At 45.4% G+C, this 23,324-nt stretch overlaps 1 protein-coding gene and 1 pseudogene across 2 annotated transcripts in view; one reads left to right on the top strand and one right to left on the bottom strand.

Moving 5' to 3' along the window:
- The window catches only part of EXOG (exo/endonuclease G), a 28,875-nt gene extending 20,738 nt beyond the window's left edge, over nt 1–8,137 (top strand). For both annotated transcript variants that reach the window (XM_021934546.2, XM_021934547.2), the window contains one exon: nt 5,743–8,137. In XM_021934546.2, the coding sequence (XP_021790238.1) occupies nt 5,743–6,186 (444 nt within the window). In that variant the 3' untranslated portion in view covers nt 6,187–8,137. The remainder of the gene's footprint in view (nt 1–5,742) is intronic.
- A 489-nt stretch (nt 8,138–8,626) lies between these two features.
- On the bottom strand, nt 8,627–9,174 carry LOC103882130 (annotated as a pseudogene).
- Nucleotides 9,175–23,324: the final 14,150 nt, after the last annotated feature.

Below are 23,324 nucleotides of genomic sequence, written 5' to 3'. Positions count from 1 at the left end.
ACTTGGGAGAATTTGGTTAAGAGATACAGACGTGTGAGGTCTACCTAGGCAAGGTGAAGAGATGAGAAGAGATAGGATATGTGCTGAGAAAACAGTTAAGTTAGAGCATTCATGTAGGGAAGGAGACAAAAATAAAAGGAAAGTTTGGGGCCTGGTGGCAGAAACTTCAAATGACCAGTTAAAAAGTTCAGGCGAGAATTTCAAGATAATTTTCTAGCAAGCAGGGCCTTTGAAAAGCAGGCAATTAATTGTAAAACAAATATGGATAAAATGATGTCCTTTTATTCTTCTGGGAAAGGGGACACAGCATTGCCCAGTGCTAGAGACTGGTCTGTTTCTCTCAAGCAATGAATAATTTGAATCATGAATTCTCGCTTCCAAGGCAGGGTCTTACAATTATGTACAGCAATTCAGAATGCTTGGAAAGTGTTTTGTTTTCTCAGATCTAGCCATTTAATATTTACTGCTTGCTTACAACTATACTTGGAACCTTATTTTAGGAGGTTGTACCCAATAAAAGGGCTTATTTAGTTTTCTATCCAGGCAATGAAGCATATATGTGTTTTTACTTTGGAGGAAGTAAAGCACATAAACTGGCATTTCTTGAGAGCTAGGTATACCAGCCAGTATGTAAATAGCTTTATATATGCATCTCATTCAATCTTCACTACACCCTTACAAAAAAAGTAGTGACCATTTTCTTTTATAGACAAGGAAATCAAGACTTTAAGGATCGAGTCTGAGGCATATAGCTTATAATTGTCAAAGAGGGTATCCAAACATGAGTCTGTCTGACAATTGCCAGTCATTTACAGTGTTACTCTTTGAAGCACTCAAGTTTATAGTAAATGAATTGCTGTGCTGTTCATATATACAAAAGCTTAAGGTTAGCAGATAATAAAAGATGGTGTGGATGGAGAGAGGAGTTACAAGTGATACTTGCTAGCATGCAAAAATAACAGAAAATGGGCCAAGAGGAGGATTCCTTATAGCCAGGCAGAAATGTCTGTTAGAATATGTAGGAAAGGATCACATCATCATAGAACTTGAGTGAATATGAGCCTAAGGGAAGATTCGTAGCAGTGATTTTATCAGAAGTGAGTCATCTGACAGTTCTAATCAGAATCACCCCCTTTATTATAGCTGAGGTCATCCCTCTGCTTTCTCTGATGTTCCTGTTTCAAGAAGAGGTTGATTCCAGACAAGTGAAACATACCTGAAGATTCTGGTTTGGACATTATAAATGGTCTGACAAGAAAGTGAGCTTCAGATTTTAGAACTCAGTGATGGTGGTAATGTTAGAAATATTTAACAATCTGTGTTCTTTTATAACAGCGATTTGCAAACTTCCACTATACTAACCCTAAAGGGGAGGAAATTGAAAATGCCCTCAGGAGTCTTGAGACATCACTTGAAGTGATATAGGAGTAATAATTTTTTTAAGTCTCTTGGTTTATATTTAGGGAAAGCTTTTGTTCATTTCCATATCTATTTGTTTTAATGAAAGTTAAATTATTTTACTGATTGTCTCTCTACCCTCACCCTAAATCTTCAAGTACCATTGACAGCCTAGAAAGAGGGTACTTGTTTTACTCTTAGTAGGCTCCTACCCTTTGACCTGGAACAGGTACCCCAGTGTGAGAAGTACTGTCTTCCAGGGTTTGTGCTGCCACAGGCATCTGCTGAGGCTTTATAGTTAACACAGGGGGCGACCACATTCTTGTTGACTTTACCACACTTTGTGACTCCCTCACTTTTCATGTTCCTTCTCCCCCTCAGGTTCGGATTTGTTGTTTATCAAACTCCCATGGTTTCTTTCTTTGACTTGATTGGCATGACTTTTTAAGGGCTTGGTCTCTTGATCTGTCCCTCTAGTTTTATTTTTGGAGTTTCTTTTTTTGTCTTACCAGGGGACTGTAACCAAATATATCTATCTGATTCTAGCAGGTACATATTTTTTCCTCTTGATGCTGCTTAATATTTTATTGGAGGCGCAGTTACAGTATGTATGACCTTACAAATGGCAGGCTTAATGTGGTATTGTTTGTTTTGGATCTCTTCTGGGGCTGGGTGGTGGTGGCAAATTGTCATTTCTGTCTCTTGGATGGAAGGAAAGAAGCTCAGGTCAGCATATAAGAAAACTAGCTTCATGTTGCAAATGAGTGCCAGCTTATGTATTGTATTTTCTAGTTAACTCCCAGTTGACTTCCAGTTTTTGCTACAGTCTTGAGTAGAGTTCAGTGCTTCCTGGGAATTTAACAGCAGCAAGGGTTTCCTTTGCAAGATATTTTTATACCTAAATCTTACATGAAAAGGGTTGTTTGCTGACTCACTAATTAACTAGACTTGGTTTATGTTAAGCCTTTGAGTCCTTTGTTACGGACATCATTTGTGCCCAAGTTGCTTTCTCCTCCTAAAACCCCATTGCTGACCTGTAACTAGTCTAATCTTGCTTGATTATATGTTCCCCCTGCCCACCCCTCTGTAAAACCATCTTTTGTACCAAATGCTGTTGTATCTTTTGAATGATGCCCATACAAAAATAGCTTTTTACAAGATCTTGTAGATTTTGAAATTTTTTTAACTAACCTGTCATTGTACCTTCATAACCATTCTATGAGAGAGGCATTTATAAAATATAAGTAACAGTCCACCCATGGGGATGGCTGCTATGTATTTTATAAATGAAGAAACAAGAAATGGGTGGACGTGACTTGCAGCTTAGTGGCAAAGCCAGTTTTGACCAGGTCTCTGGGCTTCCAGTCCACCGAAGCTCTAGTAGTGTTTAGAAACATTTTTGGAAGTCTCCAATTTTTCCAAAAGTAGAAAAAATTTATTATGTAGGTTGAGTTGTCTTTAAAGAAGACAGCTCTAAAATATTTCAAGATTGATTGTTTAAAAAAATTATCTTAAATTCAAGGAAGAAACAGTGGGTTTTTCTGAATATCCGATATACTAGGACCTGTCCCTATATTAGACAGATTAAAGATGTTTGCTTCCTAAGAACAAAGCAGGCTGAATCAGAAAAGAGATCAGTGAGTGGCTAAGTTTTTATTTTTCTCCTTAGTTCTAGGGATAGTATTTTACCCCCTTGAAATATTGTGAGAAGGTCATGGGTAGAAGGATCACACCTGTGGTTCCTAATAGGAATTTCTGTTTCCATGAGGTTTCTCAAAAGTAGAATCAAGGTCCTCTAGCAATAGTAAGAGTTTTTAAACACCTGTAGAAATGGTACATTTGCATAAAGCAAAGCTGTAGAACTTAAAATGTCCAACGTCTTTACTTTTGGCTGGAATTTTACAAGTCTGATTAGAAGCTCTGCGTGGCAGCCACGGGCATGTTAATTATATTTGAAAATTGCCGTTTGTAGACAAGGAGTCCATGAGGAGAGAAAATCAAGTGAATGTTCTTGAACTGTACTGCAGTGATGGGGAATGTCCACGTGGTGGCACCAAGACTTTGTTTAACTGTTGGATTCCTAGCTAGCACCTGGAATACTTGAAGCCCCTTTTACCTTCTCCCTCTTCGCAAACTATGGCTCAGCTGCATCTGTGCCCTGAATTCTGGTCCCCAGCTTCCCCTGAATCCCCTTAGAGCTGTTATTTGGGCTTTGTATTGGCACCTAACCACATTCTACCTGTAGTGAAAGCTGTAAGTCTTGGTTCCCACTCTAGGTGGTAAGTTTCTTGAGTGGAGGCACCAGCTGCATCTACTTGAAAGCATATTCTTTTCTGTATTTCCAGCAATGCCAGGCATAGGACCTCTGAGTTGCATTGTTGAATTAACATCTTTTGGTGATTTGTGAGTTAATTGTGGACTTCCATAGGGTTCTCCCGCAGTATATTTTTTGCTTTGAAGAGTATGTTTATCTTCCCAGGTGCATAAATGAATTTTTGGGGTGAAATGGAGATTTTATGTCTGTAGTTTGTATAGTTTCATAGACTTTACACCACACCCTGACCAACCACTTTCAGTAACTTTGAAGACAGTTGGTTATGGAAATCATTCCCGTGCATGGGTCTTCCCTGAAGCTCTGCAGTTGGTCTTGGCAGTGGGACCTTCATGTGTGACAGACAGCAGATGGTCATGGAGTCCCCAGTCTGTGTGCCATGTAGGTAGGAGCTTGAAAAAAGCCGAAAAGAAACTTCCTTTGTAACTGTCATGTCTCTGCCTTATTTGGGCTCCCAAGAAGGAATCTTGCTGCAGGCAGAGCTGTCTGATCGGGAAAGAAAACTGACTCTTACCAGGGAAGGGCCCGGGAGGGGCAGTAATACCAATGAGCATATTTTAGTTGTTTTATGTCAGTTATTGGGGACCATTAAGTAAATAGATGTTGAGTATTTTCTTTTTCAAAAAAGGCTTTTTGTTTTGTTTTGAGATGGAGTTTCACTCTTGTTGCCCAGGCTGGAGTACAATGTTATAATCGCGGCTCACTGCAACCTCCACCTCCTGGGTTCAAGCAATTCTCTTGCCTCAGCCTCCCGAGTAGCTGGGTTTACAGGTATGCGCCACCATGCCCAGCTAATTTTGTATTTTTAGTAGAGATGGGGTTTCTCCATATTGGTCAGGTTGGTCTCAAACTCCCGACCTCAGGGGATCTGCCTGCCTTGGCCTCCCAAAGTGCTGGGATTACAGGCGTGAGCCACCGCACCCAGCCGAGATGCCAATTGGAAGGAAATTTGAAAAGGTTTGGTAATAATGTTATTTCATTAATTTCAGCCAAACCACACAACTAATTTATCTTATCTAGGCCTGACCCTGGCTCTGGCTTCTTCATTGTGTAGATACCTTTCTAAAGTGTTTGATATGACAGCATATTTAGAAGTTCTTTGATCACAAGCCCAAGGATGTGCAAAACTCAGAGCAAACAGCATTTACATTTATGTAATTTAATTTTAAAAATTAGCCCTAATTGAGGTGATCCTGGAGATGGTAACGTTGACTTGACACCTGGCTGCTTCTCTAAGGGCTATTTAGTTCTCTAGTGAATTTCATAAACTAAGGCTATGTTTTTATTTCTAGAGCTGGGAGTACCCAAGCTAGCAGTTTTGACCTTTGAATGTTTGGAGCACCAGAAGTTCTGATTATGAGATGAAGAGAAAATGACAGCTTTTCTTGTCTATTAAAAAACCAGGACTCACTCATGGCATTCCTTTGTCCTTTGTCCTACAAACAGAATGGAGACTGTGACCCCTGATCTTTGGGTTGGCATTATTTTATTTTTCGAGATGGAGTCTTGCTCCGTCAGCCAGGCTGGAGTGCAGTGGTGCAATCTCGGCTCACTCCAACCTCCCCCTCCTGGGTTCAAGCAATTCTCCTGCTTTAGCCTCCCAAGTAGCTGGGATTACAGGTGCCTGCCACCACGCCCAGCTAATTTTTGTGTTTCTTTTTTAGTAGAGATAGGCTTTCACCATGTTGGCCAGGCTGGTCTTGAACTCCTGACCTCAAGTGATCCGCCTGCCTTGGCCTCCCAAAGTGCTGGGATTACAGGTATGAGCCACCGTGCCTCACCTGGGGTTATATTATTTTAAAGAATGTGATCAGAATTGACCTGTTAGATACTCATCTTCTATGTGAATCTCTGTATCAGTTTATTATGTTTGGCAGTTGAATGTAAATTCATTAGAACAGAGTCGGATGGCTTATAAGTACATTTCAGCAATGCGTTAAATAAGTTTTTCAGAAAAATTTACGAACTGTTAGCACAAATTGGCATCACTAATATGGCTGCTTTGTTTTTAGGTGATTGGTGAGGACAACGTGGCAGTCCCCTCACACCTTTATAAGGTAATCCTGGCCCGCAGAAGCTCAGTATCTACCGAACCACTGGCACTAGGGGCCTTTGTGGTACCTAATGAAGCCATCGGCTTCCAGCCTCAGTTAACTGAATTCCAAGTGAGCCTCCAGGACCTAGAGAAGTTGTCAGGACTGGTGTTTTTTCCTCATTTGGATAGAACTAGAGATATCCGGAATATCTGCTCTGTGGACACCTGTAAGCTTCTGGATTTCCAGGAGTTCACCTTGTACTTGAGTACAAGAAAGATTGAAGGAGCCCGATCAGTGCTCAGACTGGAAAAGATCATGGAAAACTTGAAGAATGCAGGGATTGAACCAGATGATTACTTCATGAGTCGCTATGAGAAGAAGCTAGAGGAACTCAAAGCTAAGGAGCAGTCAGGAACCTAGACAAGAAAGCCATCCTTGTTTTTATCTCAAGATGTGTTATACCGTCTGTAATGAAGCAAGCATGCCCTCTTTAGGCTAACATAGTTTAGTGGCTTTGCTTTTTGCTTTTTAAAAAATTTTCCTCTTTAAGAGATGTCTCACTGTGTCATCCAGGCTGGAGTGCAGTGGTGGAATCATAGCTCCCTATAGACTCGAACTTCTGGGCTTAAGCAATCCTCCTGCCTCTGCCCCCTGAGCAGCTGAGACTACAGGCACACACCATCACCCTCAGCTACTAGTGGCTTTGCTTTAAAGAAACAAATGGAATCCTAAATTTACGACTAAAAATTCTCCCAAAAGATGAAAGATCACAGTGTTTTTGTCAGTATTATATTTGACTCAGGAACTAATGATTAAGGGAGCTTTGACACCTGCAGATGGAGGACTGATCTTGTGTCAAGTTAACAGGAACACTGCCCACAGATGACACTGCATTTGTATCCCGCTGGATGTAGAGTATTGGGAAGGCATTTGTTCAGTTTCATACCTCCAAACCATGCATTGTCTTTGATGTATCTGCCCAGCCTTCTCAGAACTCAGTGTTGTACATTTTTCCCCCTAGGACCTGAATTGGTCTTGGAGGTGGCTTTTAGAAATCATCTATGTAGTTCCTGTCCACATGGCACTGTATATTTGTTTCTTCTTTCTCCTCTCATGAATCTGCCCTTTTTTCTACTTCAGTCTATATAGAAGTACTCAGCAACTAGTTTCTGCTGAGTAGATTTATTCTATATACTAGGCTCAGTGCTTTACATGTGTTGTCTCACAATGACCCTCTGAGGTAAATACCACTATCCCCATTTTACCTGAGAGAAAATTGACGCTTAGAGAGCTTAGTGTCTTACCCGAGTTTCACTTTTCCAAAGTAGTCATCCACAAAGTATGAGGCAGACAGATCTAAGAGAAGAAAGACAGCTGAGGTAGATTCAGATTTTTTCTGACATGGATGATGGCTTTTTACTCAGAAATATATACCTATTTCCATGAGTATTTGTGGGCCCAAGGCATGCTTGGTGAGAAGAGTCTGGTTTCTCATCTGCTATGCAAGCCAAAGGGACTTTAATGTTCTTTGAACTGAACCCTCCTTAGCTCTTTGGAAAGAGACAGTCAGGAGTATTTGGGAATTAGAGGGCAATATTTTGTGGGGTTTATTAGAGCCCATGCTTGCTTCCAGAGATGCAGTTCTTTTAGTGACCAGATACTGCCAAACTGATGTGTTCTTGCTTTCCAGGTGAGCTTTTTGTTCTTAAGATTAAGAAACCTAAGAAGGGTCTATGACCAGGCATGGTGGCTCAGGCCCGTAATCTCAGCACTTTGGGAAATCGAGGTGGGTGGATTGCTTGAGCCCAGGAGTTTGAGACTAGCCTGAGCAATATAATGAAACCCTGTCTTTTCAAAAAAATACAAAAATTAGCTGGGCGTGGTGGTGCACACCTGTAGTCCCAGCTACTCGGGAGACTGAGATGGGAGGATTGCTTGAGCCTGGCAGGTCGAGGCTGCGATGGGACATGGTCATGCCACTGGACTCCAGCCTGTGCCGCAGAGGGAGACCCTGTCTCAAAAAAAAAAAAAAAAAAAGAAAAGAAAAGAGAAAGATCTGTCCACAAAATCACCAGCTTATTATTTGCTTCCTCTGTGCCTGCTTGTCTAGCATAGTGGGCCAAAGGTCCAAAGGCATTTAGCATTCCTGAGGGAAATTGTGGCTGTTTTTCTGAGCCAGATCTCTTGATTTGGGTTTACCTGGAGTCCTTTCGTGGACTATCCTGAGCATTGTCAGTAAAATGTCTTGGGGCATAAAAGCTTGTCTGAATCTGTCAGGCCATTCCGAGTGGTATTACAAGAAAGATTATTGTGGTGTGTTTGTTCTAAGAGAAGTGCCAAGGCTTTAAGATAAAGATAAGATAATAATGATTGACCTTGTTCTGCTCTTTTATTTGGGTAAAAAAGAAAAGTTGAGGGGTCAGAACACAGTAGCCTGATTCGTACCATTCTGTTTTATCACACTGTTCCCCATTAGCTTGTGCCAGTTCTCCTCTTCTCGGGGATGTAGAGCCAAAATGTCACTGTGACCAAACAATCTGTTATTTTTTCTCCTCAATGGAGAGGTGATGGTGTGGCCTGGGTGTTTCTCCAGGAGTGTAAGTGGGCAGCTCTGTGGGATAAGTTCTAGGTACCTACTGCCCATCTCTAGAGGCGGGCCCCCAACTTCCTTCCCCTGTTGCTATGCTCTGTTCTGCCAACCTGCATTGCCAGCAGCCTTGGAGTTACTTCTCATGCTCTTCTTGCTCCTGCCTCTTCACCTAGATGGTAGAATCTCTAATTTTAGATCAATGAAGTTTTTTTTTTCCCCCCGGGGCGTTCCTGAGTTTATTTGGGGCACACCCAAGCGAAGGCCTTGCACCTAGAAGAAGGTGTTGGGTCTCTTGGTGGCGAAGCATGGCTTGTGCTGATAGTGTAGGACCCAGTGGGGCAGCAGGAACTTGATCTTGGAGTCATGGAACTGCTTGACAGCTGGCCGGTGGCACTTGCTGGCTGTGGTCTCCTCCACCTTCATGGTCTGGATGGAGTGGGCCTAGGCATGGTGCCAGGCACCCATGTCTCGGTAGCAATGGATGACAGCACCTGCAGTGGTCAGGTCCCTGTATTCCCGGCACATGGGTGCTGCTCAGGGTGTCATAGCGCAGCCAGATGCCGAAGTTCTTCACCCACAGGGGCATTTCTCAAACACCTGCCCACAGTAACGATCTACCCTGAAGACTTCATCTTTAACTGAGATACCAAGTACCAGAAGCAGGACTTGGCAATGACATGATTAGATGCAAAGATTTGCATGTGGTAGAGGGTTGGTGTGTGGCATTTGGGGGTGGGCAGGCAGCGACCCCCCACCTTGTACTCTCATAGTGTGCCCGAGGCCTTCATGGCATCCTCTCCACCCTCGCCGCCACCTGCAAAAGGACAGATCAATACAGTTTCTTAGGTTTTTATTTATTTTGAAAGATGTTGCCTGGTCATTGTGAAAAATGGAGGTAAGAGGTTGTAATACAAAGTTGCAGTCTGCCAGTCCTCATTTTTATTTATATTTATTTATTTATGTGATTGACGAATCCCACAGCCTTTGGAAAAGTTTGTTAGTGTGTAACAATGGTGTTTGAATTGTCTCAACGCTTTCATTAAGAGTTCCCCCAACCAAACTTGAAATGTAAATAATTGGTTAGAGGTTAGCATTTTCCTCCTGTCATACTGCTTCAGCCCTCAGTGTGACTGTTGATCATCCTGGACTCAGATACAGCATAGGCTGAGCCTGAGATTCTGCCTGTCTGTTCTCTTTTCCCTCAGACAGTCCCTGGTCTGAGGGAAAGCAGCTGCGGAGGAAGTGCAGTCCGGACAGGCTCTTCTGCTGGAAACCTACATCCCAAGTTTCTCTCCGCCCTCAGTTTTATCTTTATTGTGAAATTCCAAACTCTTTGGTCTCTGAATTAAGGCTCTTGCACCAATATTGTTGTGTGTAGCAATACAACAAATTGCAAAGGTTAGGAGAATGGATGTCAGCCCTTAATTATATACCTGTGAATATTTCTGCCCCTTGCACCTTGACCTTTAAGCAACGGAAAACTGTCTTTCCTTCAGACCTTTGATTAGAGTTCTAGGCTGAGTTCTATACTTGGAATGACTCTGAGTGTTACCATGTCACCTACCTGTGTCCCCTGGCCTCATCCTCGTGAGTACATAAGTGTCATTGATATCACCTCCATGAATCGCAAACTTCCCATTAGCAGCCCATCCCTGAACCTAACCCTGCGCCCAGGGTGCTGTTTGTTCCCTGCCTGCCCCTTCATACCTTCACCCCGTGTGTCCTTCCCCATCCTGGCACACCTCCATGTGCCTCCTGTATCCTCACTATAGTTCATTCTGGTGGATTTGGTCACGGCTGGGCTCACATCAGGCATGAAACTCCTGCTCCTGCTTGTCTCCAGGCCTAGCCTCCATCTGGCATGCTTTCCTGGGTGTCATCATTCTTGGAGATTGTCTATCAGGGATCTGGTATTCCTTTTTCTAGTCTAGCCCCACCTTCAGGGAGCAAACCTCAGGTCATTAGGGCCAAACAAGATGGACTGCATTGACACGGGCCCCATGCAATTCAGGACAGTGGGGGTGCCCGTGGGCTTCTCTTTCCTACTCCTGAACATGCCAATTGTGGCAAGGGGTGGACTGCCTCTGAGTGCGCCAAGTACTTCTAGGGGTCACTGTGGCCTAGTGTCACTGCAAGACTTAGTCTCAGCTGTGGCACCACCCAGCCAGTATGGAATTTACCACACCCCAGTGTGGCTCTGTAAGCCACAGAGAACTCAGCCTCAGACATCAGGCACCAGGCATGCAGGCTGGATGAAATAGCAGAGGTTATCTTGTCCAGTGGGTCTCATGTTTGGCTCACACCAGAATAGCCTCACAGCTTAATGTTCCCCCAAACTTTGAGAAATTTCAAACCCACAGAAAAGTTGAAAGAAGAGTGTGATGATTGCCCCTCCCCCAAATTTTGTCTTGTTTGCTTTCCCTTTTTTCCAAATTATTAAAGGCAATTTGCTGTTTTTTTAATGGTAAATTATAGACATGACACTTACCTTTTTAATACTTCAGCTTGTATTACCTAAGAATAAGGACATTCCCTTATAATTCTAAAATATCACATCTAAGAACATTATCAGAATTCAATATCATCTAATAAACAATTCCTATTAAAACTGGCCCAGGCATTCCAAAATGTCATTTATACATTTTTTCCCCTAAATATAGGTTTCAGTTGAAGCTCATATTGTTATAACTAGTCTCAATCTAGAATAATCTGCCTCAAAAAATAGATTCTCTAACTTTTCTTGAGGTTTTAATTCTGTAGATTTGATGTGAGGCTAGAATCAGTATTTTCTTTTCTTTTTTTTGGGAGAGTCTCGCTCTGTCAGCCAGGCTGGAGTGCAGTGGCGTGATCTCAGCATGCTGCCACTTGTGCTACCTGGGCTCAAGCGATTCTCCTGTCTCAGCCTCCTGAGTAGCTGGAACTATAGGCGAGTGCCACCACACCTGCCTAATTTATATATTTTTAGTAGAGATGGGATTTCACCATGTTGGCCAAGCTGGTCTTGAACTGGCCTCAAGTGATCTGCCCACCTTGGCCTCCCAAAGTGCTGGGATTACAGGCATGAGCCACTGCGCCCGGCCTGGAATTTGTATTTTCTAAACAAGCAACACTGGTGATTCTGCTGATCAACCAGGGTTTGGAGCTAGACTGGCCCCCTACTATACCTCCACCCTCTCCCAATACAGGAGTCCTTTGTCAGATAAGTGGTCTTTGAGCTTCCAAATACCTCTAAGGGAGTATGTTCTCCTATCCCTTTGGGTCTGCAGCTACCAGCTATGCAATTTTCTTTGTAGTAGGTCTTCATAAGATGAAGTTGAAACCTTCCCTTGTGATTCCTACCCATCAATGACAGGCCCAAACTGCCATTCCAGGCCACACAAAACTGACTGACACCTCCTTTCATCTGATAGTCCTTTCAAGATATGCAGCTTATAAAGACATGTGGCATCTCATGTCGTGCTCAGGTGCTCATGAATTTGAGACCCTTCACCGTCATGATTTTATATGCCGTCATGATGTGGCAGCCACATCTGAGCAAAGCATTCAGGGTGCAGTGAGAGCAGTGCTGAACTGAGTCCAGGGGATTGACCACTCTTCTCAAGGACGCTCCACTTTTCACACTATATACCATTGCTTCCTGTGGAACTCGGTCCAACTAACTGCCTCAAGTCGTTTTCACATGATCAATCTGCTGTCAAATCACTTTCCCATTATGAACTTACATAGCCAATTTTTGGATGAAAATGTGAGATTTGATGTGTGGCCAACTGTTAAGATTTCATCTTGTTACAGTTTCTACCCATCTTCAAGTGAGTTCACATTCTTGATGATCCTGATTTGGCCATCTGACATGTTAGCTATGCATCCGAGCTTTGAGATAGCAGATTGGATAAACAAGCCTTCAATGTGTTTGTTAAAAACATTGAACAAGACAGAGCCATGGAAAATCCCTCTGATAAAAAATTCACTTTACATGGCAACCTGCTTCACATACCCAGCAAGTTTCATGTGATAATGTGCTCTGATATTTTCTATTAAGTTCATTTCTGTTTGTTTATTTATTTATAGAAACAGCATCTCACTTTCTCACCCAGGCTGGAGTGCAGTGGTGCGATTGCAGTTCACTCTAACCTTGAACTCCTGGGCTCAAGCAATCCTCCTGCCTCAGCCTTCTGAGTACCTAGGACTACAGGCATGTACCAGCATGCCTGGCTAATTAAAAAAAAATTTTTTTTCTGGAGATGAGTTCTCACCATGTTGCCCAGGCTGGTCTTGAACTCCTGGCCTCAAGCAATCCTCTCACTTTGGCCTCCCTAAGTGCTAGGATTATGGACTTGAGCCAAGTCACTCAACCCATTTCTGTTTCTTTAGAAAGAAAAACACTGAATTGATTGCACTACGGAGAAATAGGTCTCCATCACAATTTGCCTGTGAGTCACTCTGGGACAGGGAGAGTGCCTGCTGCATCTCTGGGTCCACATGGCATGGCTGGGCCAATGCTTTGGACACCAGCAGTGAGGGGGGAGGCTGCTGGGGAGACTTGGGGTCCCACATAATCATTTTTCCACTTATCAGTGCGGGGCAGTTGAGGACAACTGACTTCATCCTTCTGTATCAGGTTCCTCATCTGCAAGTAGGTTGAGAAAGACCTGCAGGATTGGTTGAGGATTGAATAAGATAACATATGCAGTTTGGTAAGCTCTTAATAAATAGTAGCCAGTTACTGTGAATTCTTGAGAATGATTACTGGTGACTAATAAAGGTCATCCTGATCTGAGAGAGTGAAGGACAGAGCCAGACCTCAGTATGGTGTTAACCTATGGTGGTGGAAGCGGTTTAATCTCTTCCCAAATCCTAAGACTGTGATGTGTTGCTACCAGCCCTTTGAGCATATCCATGCTTTACAGTTTGCAAAGCGCTTTCCAGTCAGAATTTATGCAGTCCACCATTTGAATCGGCGCGTTTCATCCCATTTCACAAACAAAGAAACAAACTAGGAATTTACCAAGATTTTCCAGCTTCCGATCTAATGTTTGCCCTCAACTCCTTGTCCCTCAAAGTTGTGTAGTTATTTTCATTTGCTTTCTAATTCGGTCATTTGTGCATTTACCCATTTTAGCCCTACAGTGCCCTGCTAACTCTTTAGAGGCAGGCACATAATGGAATTGATTCTTTTCTGAGGTTCCTGCGGGGTTTTGCAAACAGTGTGTGTTCAAGAAATGTTTTGGAGTTACGTAGCAAGTCAGAAAGGTGGAGCTTATCCTGCTTGAGTGCTAATGTGTTCATTTACTTGGGGTGGGGGGTGTGGGGACACAGAAGGGTGGGGACCTGGGTCCTGCTCTGTGGCTGTGGGCAAGCCTGTGTCTTGAATAACACCTGGGTACTGAGCATTGCTGAACGCATGCCTTAACTCCCAGGGCACTTTCCCCGGGCACCCTATGTTAGGCTCTGCAGTCTGGTCTCTGGTCTGAAGCAGTCACCCTGGTGTGAAGATGGAAGCGTGGAGGTGGCAGTCAGAGTGCGCTGAGCAAGGGCTTTTGTGTGTTTGACCCTAGGAGAAGCAGAGCTAAAATTAGGTCTTCCAGTTGTGTGCTGGTGTGAAGCACCACCCCCTTACCTACCCCCAACCAGGATCTCAGAATTATTCGCATCCTCTCCCTCCTTCAGCCCCAGTTACTCCACAGGCACAGGATGAAATGTCCTACCTCTTGTGATGCCCGGACAGAAAGATCTACCCAAATGTCCTCCGAGGCTGAAGGGGTGGGAACAATGGCATGCAGTGGCCTTAAGTTTGCTGAGTCTCCCTAGCACCTTTGAGGCCTTGGTGCAACTAGGGCCCAACTGGCTCCTTCTTAGACCACCAGATGGGATGATGTTCGGGTTCCCTCACCACAACCATGAAGGGACCCTGGCTTCTCACACTAGCCTCTTGATTGATGTGCTCTGTGCCCCTACTCTGCCCACTACTTCAGAGACAGCCTTTGACCCCTTGCCAGCCATCACCACTCAGATGGAAGAGCGCTTGTCTGAAGGCAGAGATGGAAGAGCCCTGCCCTGGGGGGTCTCACCCAAGGCAGGTGGAGCTCACGATGATATGATGATGTGATTGTGCTCTCTCTCCCTGCATGAGGCTAAAATATGAACAGATGCCCTCCTCAGGGATCAATGTGCCCCTCAGTCCTCCTTCACTATGACCCTTGGAACCCTGCTCTCGGGGGTGCCCCCGCTGAAACTCAGACTCTTTCATGTTCTGGTCTGGGGTGAGAGCCTGTCTTCTAGTTCTGGCTCCTTGGTGTACTTGCGATAGGATTTTAGATAAGTGGCTGCTCCTCACTCTCCAGTTCCTCTATCTGTAAAGTGAGGGGTTGGGGCTAGACAGTGTCCAGCGTCCCTCCTCTTTGGTGTCTCTTAATTGTCCAGGGCAAAGCAATCCTTGGAGCAAGGCAGGCTGCTGGGGTGGTTTGCAGAAGAGGCACAGTGGGGCAGGCTGGAGGCCGCAGGGGCAAAGTGGGCCGAGGGCCTCTGAGGAGGTGTGAATGAGGGAGGTAGAGCAGGGCCGGTGTGGACAGCCCTGTCCCAGCCATATCTCCCGTCTGCGACACCCTCTCCACACCCCAGCGCTGATAAGCAGGTGTGAGCCACGGCCGCCATGTGACAGGCCCTTCGGCAGGGAGGGTGATGGTGGGGGTCCACTCCACTTCTGAATTCAGATGTCAGCATCTTTTTCCCCCAACCCCCATTGCCCTGTCAGACTAGACAGGCCCTAGCAACCAGGCACCCTTCCTGACAGCCCCTGGCTTGGAGATTTCTTTCTGCTCCATGTGGCCTCAGCCTTCTCAGAGATGGTAGGAGACAGATCTCCCTCAGTCCTTTCTGGCGAAGTGCCAAGGAGGATGACCACCTCCCACCCCCATCAGACCTGTTCCTGCAGTGACTGCTGATGCTGGGTCCTGACACACACAGTGCTGCTTATCCCTGGGCAAACTTGAATGGCTGATCCTCTTGTCTCCTCTCCTTACCCCATCTCCTCTATCACTGTGACCATCAGCTTCCAGTCTTCCCCCTCCAACTCCCTGGCTTTTGGGCCATTTCTCTGTCTGGGCCTACCTCTTTCCTCTAAGGCTACTGTTCACCAGAAGGCCATGCCAGAAACTTCTTATTTCTGGGTTCATTGGGATGGGGTGGAGGGAGCAGAAGAGTCTTAGAGAAAGAGAGACAGAAACTTGGAGCTCTAGGGAAGGGGAAGGAGAAGACAAATAGGACCAAGCCAGAGGCTACAGGAAACCCTTCAGGGTGGAGGGTCTTGGCCCAGGTGTCCAGCCCCCAAGCTCTATGACACTGAACTCTGAACTTCCTTCCATGCTCTAAAAGGCTCTCGTCTGTGTTCAGATCTGAAGACTATTTTGATTAGCAGGCTGTAACCATACCTTTCCAGGCAGCCCTACTGTGTGTGTGTCTGTGGGGAAGGGTGTGCCTGTCCTCCCCTGTGTGCATTCCTGTCTATGGGTTCCATTCTCAGCCTCTGCATACCTTAGGAGGCATCAGAGCATCCTGAGAGCACAGACTTGACCCAGGCCGATTAGCCTGGGGTCACATCTCAGCTCTGCCATCTGAACCAGGTGGGGGAGCTAGAGCAAGTAGTGTAACTGCCCCGTGCCTTGGTTTCCCTATCTGTAAAATGAAGATGATGACATGGATGATAGATAATACCACATACCTTGTGGAACTGTTTTAAGTACCAAATGAGCTAAAATACATAAAGTGTTTTAAACCATATCGGATACAATGTAATCAATGGCCATTAGTAATATTTTTGTAAATTTTATTTTAATATAATTTCAAACTTAGATACAGAAAAGTTGCAAGAAATTCCCATATGCCCTTTATGCAGATTCAGCAATTGTTTATATTTTGCACATTTATTTTATTCTCTCTTCCCTCATATATATGTATGTGTTTATGATGTACTCTATATTACATATCTACTATATATAGTATATATACACATACGCACATGCACGCACATATTTTTTTGGAATCACGTGAGAATAAGTTGAATACATCATGCCTTTTTTGCCCTAAATACTTGTGTGTGTTGGTAAGGACAAGGATATTCTCTTACAAAACCATAGTGCAGTTCAAAATCAGAAAATCTAACATTGATTAATACTGTTATCGAATCCACAGTCCATATGTACATTTCATCAGTTGTCTCATCATATCTTCTTTCTTTCTCTCTCTCTCTCTTTCCTTCCTTCCTTCCTTCCTTCTTCCTTTCCTTCCTTCCTTCCTTCCTTCCTTCCTTCCTTCCTTCCTTCTACCTTCTTTTTTGTCAGAGTCTCACTGTTGCCCAGGCTGGAGTGCAGTAGCGTGATCCTGGTTCACTGCAACCTCTGCCTCCTGGGTTCAAGTGATTCTCCTGCCTCAGCCTCCCAAGAGGCTGGGATTACAGGCATGCACCACAACAACCAGCTAATTTTTATATTTTTAGTAGAGATGTAGTTTCACCATGTTGGCCAGGCTGGTCTTGAACTCCTGGCCTCAGATGATTCACCCACTTCAGCCTCCCAAAGTGCCGGGATTACAGGCATGAGCCACCAAGCCCAGCCTATTTCTATTTCTTTTTAATGTTCCAGGACCACTCATTGTATTCAGTTTTCATGTCTCTTTCGCCTCCTTTAATCTGGGAGAGTTCCTCAGCCTTTCTTTGTGTTTCTTGAATTTGACAATTTTGAAAAGTGCAGGCCAGTTATTTGAAGAATAATGTTGCTTGAATCCTGTTGGATGTGTCCTCATTATGACTTTCAGGTGATATGTTTGAGGATGATTACTGAAGGTGTGTCTGTCTCAGAGTCTTACATCAGGAGGCACACTATGTCAATTTTTCCATTTGTTAGTGATATCATCTTTGATCACTTAGTTTAAGTGGTGTCTGTTCTCCCTCCTGTAGAATTACTATGTTCTCTTTCTAATTATTAAGTAATTGTGGGGAGATACTTTGAGACTGTATTCCTCATCAAACTTCTACCCACTAGTTTTTGCCCACTAATAATTTTTACACCATCATTACTTCTAAACTTACTAGTGGGCCCATTCATACTGGCTCCTGTGTCTTTTGACATTTATCCTTATCTGTCTTTGAGCACTTTTTTGCTTTCTGGCACAATAAGATGTTCCAGGTTTTCTGGTGTTTTCCTGGCTCTAGCCCTGAATCAGCCATTTCACCAAGAAGCCCTGGTTCCTTTTAATGGAGAATGATATTTAGAAACCAAGATTTGGGTGCTGTGGGTGCTCATTCATACTGGTGTGTTATTGCTTCCAGTTGGCCTTTTTTATTATCCATTCATTTGGATGCGATGGTGAGGGTGCCACTGAAGAAAGTGTGGCTTAGGGATGGAAAGGGGGAAAGGAGCCAGATGACCTAGGTAGAGATTCCCCTCTCCTCCTCTAGCTCTCCAGGTCTTCCCCACCTTATCTTTTCCTCCCTTTCTTTCTTCATCATGACCTCATTTCCCTTTTCTTGATCAAAATTCCTCTGGAGATTCCAGCTGTGGGAACCTCTGAAACCATTTCTACAGCTACACGTGTGATACCAGAGGCAGACAACTATGCGACCTTTGTGTGTGAACAGCCAAAGGCAAAGATAATTTATGAGAAAATTTTTGCTGAGAACAATCCGGTGACAAGGTGATTGGGGAAGACACATTTGGAAGATTTCCACCTGGACGTGTTCCTTTTCCCTGCCTGAAAAGCACTCAGAGCAGAGCCTGTGTGGAGGCTGGGATGGGGTGCTGTGGGAGGTCTGTTCTCCAAATAAGCCTCTTCAAGGCTCTGGGGACCAATGAGGATTTACGTGCCTGGTGAAGTCCACTCTCTGTGTCCACAAGTCACAGGGACATAACTGAAAATATTTCATAAATGAAATAACTGGAGTTTAGTGAAAGCCACTTAAATAGCTTTCTTAGTTATGCAAACATAGGGTGAAGAATGAGTAGTCTTGGTCCCCCACTTGGAGTTAGTTTATTGTTTTGAGACTAGATCCAAAGCCTCCTCTCCCTGAGATCTCTGGTATGCGAAGCTGTTCCCTGGAGGAAGTGCATCAGTTGACACAGGGAGCCCAGAACCTCTGTGAGGGAAGAAAACACTATCCAACTGCTGCTCCTGGGATTTAAAGTGAAGGGAATTTGTTGAGATGGAGTGAGGTGGCCACAATAAAGGCGTTGGGCCATGGGGCTTCTCAAATGAGATTAATATGAGGAACACGTGAGTCTAGAGTGGTGACCGGGGCTTACAACAAGGACCCACGTGTGTTTCCTGGGGTAAGGCTGTCCTTAGCATGGCGTGAGGCTAACTGCTGGGAGCTCTGGAGACTCTGCCATGCTGACATTGTACCTGTGTTCCTGGCCAGGAACTGCCACCTAGATATGAGTCATAGTGGGGAGCCCCTGGGCTCCAGTTGACTTTGAGGAGTGATACTGTCCCTGTGAGGATGCTATGAGTGTCCTCAATAGTGATGTGGCAGTGCTGGTCAGACCCCCAATCTCTATTAAAAACAAAAACAAAAACAAAACAAAACAAAAAAAACAAAGTAAAAATTCCTTAAGGGAGGGACTGGATGTGTCATGTAAATTCCTGATTGGTTAACAGAAAAAATTAAAAGTGGATTGAGGCCACCTTTGTGCTCTGTGCCCAAGGGACAGTTCAAACAGCTGCATTCACAGATACCAGAGATGCCAGTGTCTTCACCATCACCAGCGATGTACGGGCGCTGCCTCAACAGGTGTTGGGAACTTGCTCTTTTTTACAGCTTGGTTCCCAGTGGTAGCTGTAGGAGGCAGGATCTGGGTGGATGGGACCTGGGATTCATTCTTAGAATAGGTCCCCAAATGGCCATCCATTCTGCTTGCCAAGGGCTCTGTGGGGCAGGTGTAGGAGGCCTGAGGGGCTGCCTGGGAGGTGATCTGAGGAAGCCTCTTGTGGCACTTTCACGGCTGTCCTAGCCAGAGACCAGAGATACCTCCTCTCCCACTTCTGAGCACTCTACCAAATTTGCATCCAAAATAGCTCCCAGGTTTCTCATTCTCTACTATCCCCATCCTGGTCCAAGCCACGCTCATCTCTCCCTATAGAGATCACCTGACTGGTTATTCTCCCTCATTGCACTTTGTACTCCCCTACCCCGCCATATAGTTTTGTAACTATAAACAGCCTTCTTTGTGGATTGGAGGTGAATACCTGTTTTCCTAACTTGACTGTGAGCTACCTGAGGACAGGGACCTTGTCTGGTTTTATCTATAAGATGCTCAATATGTGGTTACTAAACAAAGAGTGGACAGATGCCTTGGTTTCCCAGCTGGTCCCTATGAGGGATGATCTCACTTGGTGGGAGTGAGTGAGTGAGGAAGGGGACCCTCTGGTTCTGGAGCCTCTCGTTTGGCCCCGCTGCTCAGTATTCATTGATTCTTCAAATGTGAGAGTGTCCACAGGAGAGAGAAGGTGGCAGGTAGGGCTGGCAGGGGGCAGATGCATGGCTTTATAGTGAGCCTATGCTTGGGGCTGGGTGGGTTTCAGCTGGGGTGTGGGAGCAGAGAAATTGGCTTAGGGGGGCTCTGTGCTGGGGGCCTTGCAGCAGGTGGGTGGTGAGGGCCGCATGGAGGTGGAGGCTGGCCTGGAAGGGAGGAGAACATTGGGTGGCCGGGGTGCCAAGAGAGTCCTGGCGGGGGCTGGTAGCTGGGAAGGCTGGGTAGGGCTGCCCATGATCAAGGAGGTGACAATGAGTGTGAAGAGTATGTTTAGTGGAAGTGAAGGCCTGGGAGGCTGGGAGGACCAGAAGTTCTTCTCCCTTGCTCCTTGGGCGCAACGGCGCCCTTGCTCCTTGCTCTCATCTTCCTCACCCCTCCTGCACCCTGGCTGTTCGGGAACTCCTCTTCTCCCTGATCTGGTCTTTCAGAAATCTCTGGCCTCGAAACTCTATAACCCCTTGCTCTCAGCCTCCCAGCCCCCTCCGCTCCCCCAGTCACATCCCCGCCGCTCCTCCTGCCCTGCCTGCGGCCTGGGCCCTGCTGAGCTGCTGTGCCCTTCTCTCATCACCTCCTCCTCGCTCCCTGTGGCACCCTGGCACCAGCCCCAGATCTGTGTGCACTGATTTCCCAACATTCCTGTCCTCCTCCCTACCCCACTGCCCCCAAGGGAGGGGCTCAAGGACTTGAGACGCTTCCCTGGGGGGCCCACCTTTCCCCCTGAGTCAGGGAGGGATGCAGGCAGGGCAGCTGGAGGCCTCGGCCTGCAGACTTGTGGAGCTGCCTAGTGGGAGGTAGAGGACTGGAGTGGGAGAGCATGCGGAGCCACTTCGGGGCAGGAGATGCGGCCCTGTAAGGCCACACTGCTCTCCCCAGCTTCCCACTGTCTATTGGTCTTGCTTGGTGTCACCTGCCCTTCCCAGCTCTGCCTCTGACTTAGCCATCTCCCCCGATCCTTTCAGTTTCTCATGGTTTCTTCTTGTGGGTGATTAAGGAGCTGGGCCCTAGGCCATTTCTGGAGGGCAATAGTTTGAGGTGAGCTTCCTGTTGCCTTGTGTGTGTAACTCTAGAGTCCCGTAGGTGGGTGGCTGCTGGGCGTGCCCTGGGAGGGGAAAGGGACCTGTAAGGGTGTGTCCATAAACAGAGCTATTCTAGAACTCAGGGATGCTACCTCTGGGTGGACAGGACTTAGAGATTGTCCAGCCCCCACCCTCTCCCACAACCATTTATAGATGAAAACATCAGGCTTTAAGAGGGAAATAGGATTGACATGAACGGGTCACATAGGGGTTAGTAATCATCATCACTGTCATCATACTAGACATTTATTAAGTGCTTACTGTATTTCAGGGATCATTGTAAATTCTTTACCAAATCTTAATTTTCATAGTCCTCACACTACCCTGGGAAGCAGCTGTTGTTATTTTCCCCATTTTACAGACAAGGGAACAGAGACCAGAACAGTGAGGTCAGTTTCCCCAGATCACACAGAAAGCCCGTGTCAGAGCAGTGGGAGTTTATCACACACAGGGAGGCTTGCTCCTTCCAATGATGATGTAAGCATATAAGCATTGTTGAGAGCTCTTTAAAACAGTGGCAGACATTTCACCAAAGAAGATAGAGGAATAGCCAATAAGCACATGGAAAGATGCTCACATTATGGGCACGGTGGCCCCTGCCTGTAATCCGTGCACTTTGGGAGGCCTAGGCAGGACTGCTTGAGCCCAGGAGTTTGAGACCAGCTTGGGCAACATAGCAAGACCCCCCATCTCTACAGAAATTTTTTTAAAAAATAGCTCATGCCTGTAGTCCCAGCTACTCAGGAGCCTCAGGTGGGAGGATCGCTTGAGTCTGGGAGTTCAAGGTTACAGTGAGCTATGATTGTGCCACTGCACTCCAGCCTGGGTGACAGAGTGAGACCCTGTCTCTTGAAGAAGAGAAAGACATGCTCAACATCATTAGTCATCAGGGAAATCCAAATTAAAATTACAAGATACACTCAAATGGCTAAAGTTAAAGGAAAGATAAGGCTGGTAATACTAAATGCTGGCATGGATATATAGCAACTGGAACTCTCATTGCTGAATGAAAAGCAAACAAATGCTTTGGAAAACATTTTGACAATTTCATATAAAGTTAAACATACACTACTTATATAACTCTGAAATTCAATTCCTAGGTATTTACCCAAGAGATAAAAACATAGCCAGGTGTGGTGCCTCACACCTGTAATCCCAGCATGCCTGGGAGTCTGAGGCAGACAGATCACTTGGGCTTAGGAGTTTGAGACCAGCCTGCGCAACATGGTAAAACCCTGTCTCTACCAGAAATACAAAAAAATTATCTGGGCATGTTGGTGCATGTCTGTAGTCCCAGCTACTTGGGAGGCTGAGGTGGGGGGATTGCTTGAGCCTGGGAAGATGAGGTTGCAGTGAGCGGAGGTTGTGCCAATGCACTCTAGTCTGAGTGACAGAGACTGTCTCAAACAAACAAACAAAAAAACGCCCAAAACACATAAGCCCACAAAAACATCTATATACAAATGTTCACGGCAGCTTTATTCACAATAGCAAAAAATGGTAAACAACTCACATGTCCCTCAACTACTGAATGGAAAACAAACTGTGGTATGCCCATATAATGGAATACTATTCAACAATAAAAAGGAACAACTGGTACAGACAATGACATGGATGGATCTCTAATGCATTATGCTAAGTGAAAACAGCCAGGCACACAAGGCTACATATGAAAATTACTCCACTTATATGAACTCTCCAGAAAAGGCAAATCTATAGGAACAGAAAATTGATCAGTGATTGGCAGGAACAGCAGACTGACCATGAAGGAGATGAGACAACTTCTTGATGTGATGGAAATGTTCCATATCTTAATTATGGTGGCAGCTGTACTGCTTAAACATTTGTCGAAACTCATCAAACTGTGCATTTAAGAAGGGTGCCTTTTATTGTATATAAGTTATACTTTCTTAAAACTGATTAAAAAATAAAAACAATGGGCTGAGAAAGCAAAGAAAATAGGATGGTCATGGTCGGCCTTACTGCAAAAGTGACCTCTAAGACTTGGAAGAGAAAGCAGGGGAGCTAGGGCTGATCCCTGGGGGAAGAGCATTCCAGGTGGGAGGGAACAGCCAGTGCTTCAGTGCCAGGCCAGGACATGCTCGGCCTGCTCAGGAACCCATAAGGAGTTGGTGTCGCTGAAGTGGAGCAAGAGGCTGGCCATAGCGGGGCTCAGCCAGGCAAATGGGCAAGGGATGGATCAGGTCTGGGTGAGGGCTGTGGAAAGGCTTTTCCTCTGGGTGAGATGAGGCTGCTGGAGGGCTCTCGGTGAGCATGATCTGACTTGATTTTAATAGGACCATGCTGGCTGCCGTGTTGAGAGCAGTTGGGGACAAGGACCAGTGAGGAGGCCGCTGCAAGAATCCAGGA

The sequence above is a fragment of the Papio anubis genome, chromosome 2, assembly GCF_008728515.1.
Source record: "Papio anubis isolate 15944 chromosome 2, Panubis1.0, whole genome shotgun sequence".
Lineage (NCBI taxonomy): Eukaryota > Metazoa > Chordata > Mammalia > Primates > Cercopithecidae > Papio > Papio anubis.
This window is presented reverse-complemented; position numbering and strand designations above follow the sequence as displayed.